General features: G+C 43.0%; 1 protein-coding gene across 1 annotated transcript in view; it reads left to right on the forward strand.

The window, feature by feature from the left end:
* The first annotated feature begins 1,177 nt into the window (after positions 1-1,177).
* The window catches only part of LOC119421087 (monocyte to macrophage differentiation factor 2-like), an 11,875-nt gene continuing 10,796 nt past the window's right edge, over positions 1,178-2,256 (forward strand). The window contains exon 1 of the mRNA XM_037688486.1: positions 1,178-1,231. Within this exon, the coding sequence (XP_037544414.1) occupies positions 1,178-1,231 (54 nt within the window). The remainder of the gene's footprint in view (positions 1,232-2,256) is intronic.

Below are 2,256 nucleotides of genomic sequence, written 5' to 3' on the forward strand. Positions count from 1 at the left end.
GTCCTGGGTCTTCCCCTGGGTCTCCTCCTAGTCGATCATGCCCGAAGCACCTCCCAATCCGTCTGTCAATCTCACGCTCTATTCTTCCCTCACTCGTGAACAAAACCCTGAGATACTTGAACTCCTCCACTTGAGGCAGAACCTCACCCTGGACCTGAAGAGCGCAATCCACCCTTTTCTGACTGAGGAGCACGGCCTCAGATTTAGAGGAGCTGTTTCTCATCCCAGCCGCTTCACACTCGGCTGCGAACCGCTCCAGTGAGAGCTGAAGATCATGGCACGATGACGCCAACAGGACCACATCATCTGCAAAGAGCAGAGATGGAATCCTGAGGCCACTGAACCGGAATCCCTCCACCCCCTGGCTGCACCGAGAAATTCTGTCCATAAAAATTATGAACAGAATCGGTGACAACGGGCAGCCCTGGTGGAGTCCAACTCTAATCCTGAAAGGGTCCAACTTACTGCCGGCAATGCAAACCAAACTCTCACATCACTTGTATAGGGACCGAACAGCTCGTAACAACGGGCCCCCAATCCTATACTCAGGAATATGTCAGGAAGGGCATCCAGCGTAAAAACCAAGTCTTCATGCGTTAGTTCACTGTGGCGACCCCTGAAGAAGGGAGCCCCTGAAATAAGGAAAATATATATATATATTAAGGATTGCAGTGAGATTTCTGGTCGCATCAAACAGTTAAAAATGGGGGGGGGGGGGCACCAATTGCAGTTTTCTGCTCAATCACCAATCTCTAAAATGTCTGACCTGCCGATTTATCTTTTGGCTGATACTGATTTTGTTTTATAAGCGACACTGTCGGGTGTTATAAGGTCACAATGCACCTTCAGTTTTCCAATATTATTTTATTGAAAAACATACCCTTGAATAATATCCTAAAAACAATACAAACTTGTTTTAACTGGCCATGAGGTAGTGCTCTGAAATATAAAGTTTAGACAATTATTGTTAGAACTACAAAAAATCAGTTTCTCACGTATCGGCTGATCTCCGATCTCCCAAAATTAAGGAAATCGTGGCCGATTTATCGGAGCACCACTAGTTAACAACCCTGCATGTGGCAGCATTTTTAGCTAAACACACCAATCTACAGTTTGAACCAACTATTTTATGAAATGGCAATATCACTTAAACGATACTTTGTTTTTCAGGACCAAGATGGCTCCCGCGAAGCTGCAGATCCTCCTGCAGTTCCTCCTCGAACTGACCGCAGTAACTCTCTGATAGAGATGTCAAACTCAACGGTAAGAAAATCCCCACAGAGTTCATGAACCGTTCTCACGCACACAGCACTTCAGGCATTCGTTTCCTGCTTTTAGTTCTACGTAACAAGCGTGAAGCACAGATTTGTTGCATAAAAAAAGGAAACCTGTTAAACCTCTAAGGCCAACTTTAGTTATATAATGGATGTCCAGTCTGACCACATGTAACTAAAACACAAAGTCAAAACCTTTAAAGGCAGAATTCTCTGAATTTGTGAACAACTAAATATCATTAAAAACTTTAAAAAGTAACAATGGGATTCACAATCAGACTGAAATGTTTCAGTGACGTTATTTGCATTCAGAAAAGTTTAAAGTTGTTTAAAACGTTTTTTTTCGGCGCTCTGAATAAACATGGAAAGAGATATGGAGAGACATGGAAAGAGAAAGTAAAAAAATAAAAATTGATGGATCAAGTTACAAATTATTTTTATACGGCTGCAATGTAGCAGGTTTCAAATGATCAGAAACTGGAACAGTTCCAGTCATGAACCTACAGTAAATCAGATAAAATGTTTGAAAGCGTTTGCAACATGCACTGATGTTTGAAGAGATGTGGGCCGCTGGAAACACACGCACGAACATTTACACGCACCTAAAAGGTGGCACAGATGAGAAGCATTTCTTGTCAAAAATTATTATGTGATGAAAGGATGTGAGCACAAGAAGGTAACATGGTAGTATAGTACAATACCATGCCATACCATGCTATGTCATACCATACCATACCATGCCATGACATGCCATGCCATACATTCCATGCCATGCCATACCATGCCATGCCATCCCATACCACGCCATGCCATACCATGCCATGCCATACCATACCATGCTATGCCATGCCATCCCATCCCATACCATGCCATACCATGCCATGCCATACATTCCATACCATACCATGCCATACATTCCATACCATACCATACCATACCATACCATGCCATACCATGCCATACCATGCCATACATTCCATAC

This window comes from Nematolebias whitei, chromosome 15, assembly GCF_014905685.2.
Source record: "Nematolebias whitei isolate Nwh7 chromosome 15, NemWhi1, whole genome shotgun sequence".
Lineage (NCBI taxonomy): Eukaryota > Metazoa > Chordata > Actinopteri > Cyprinodontiformes > Rivulidae > Nematolebias > Nematolebias whitei.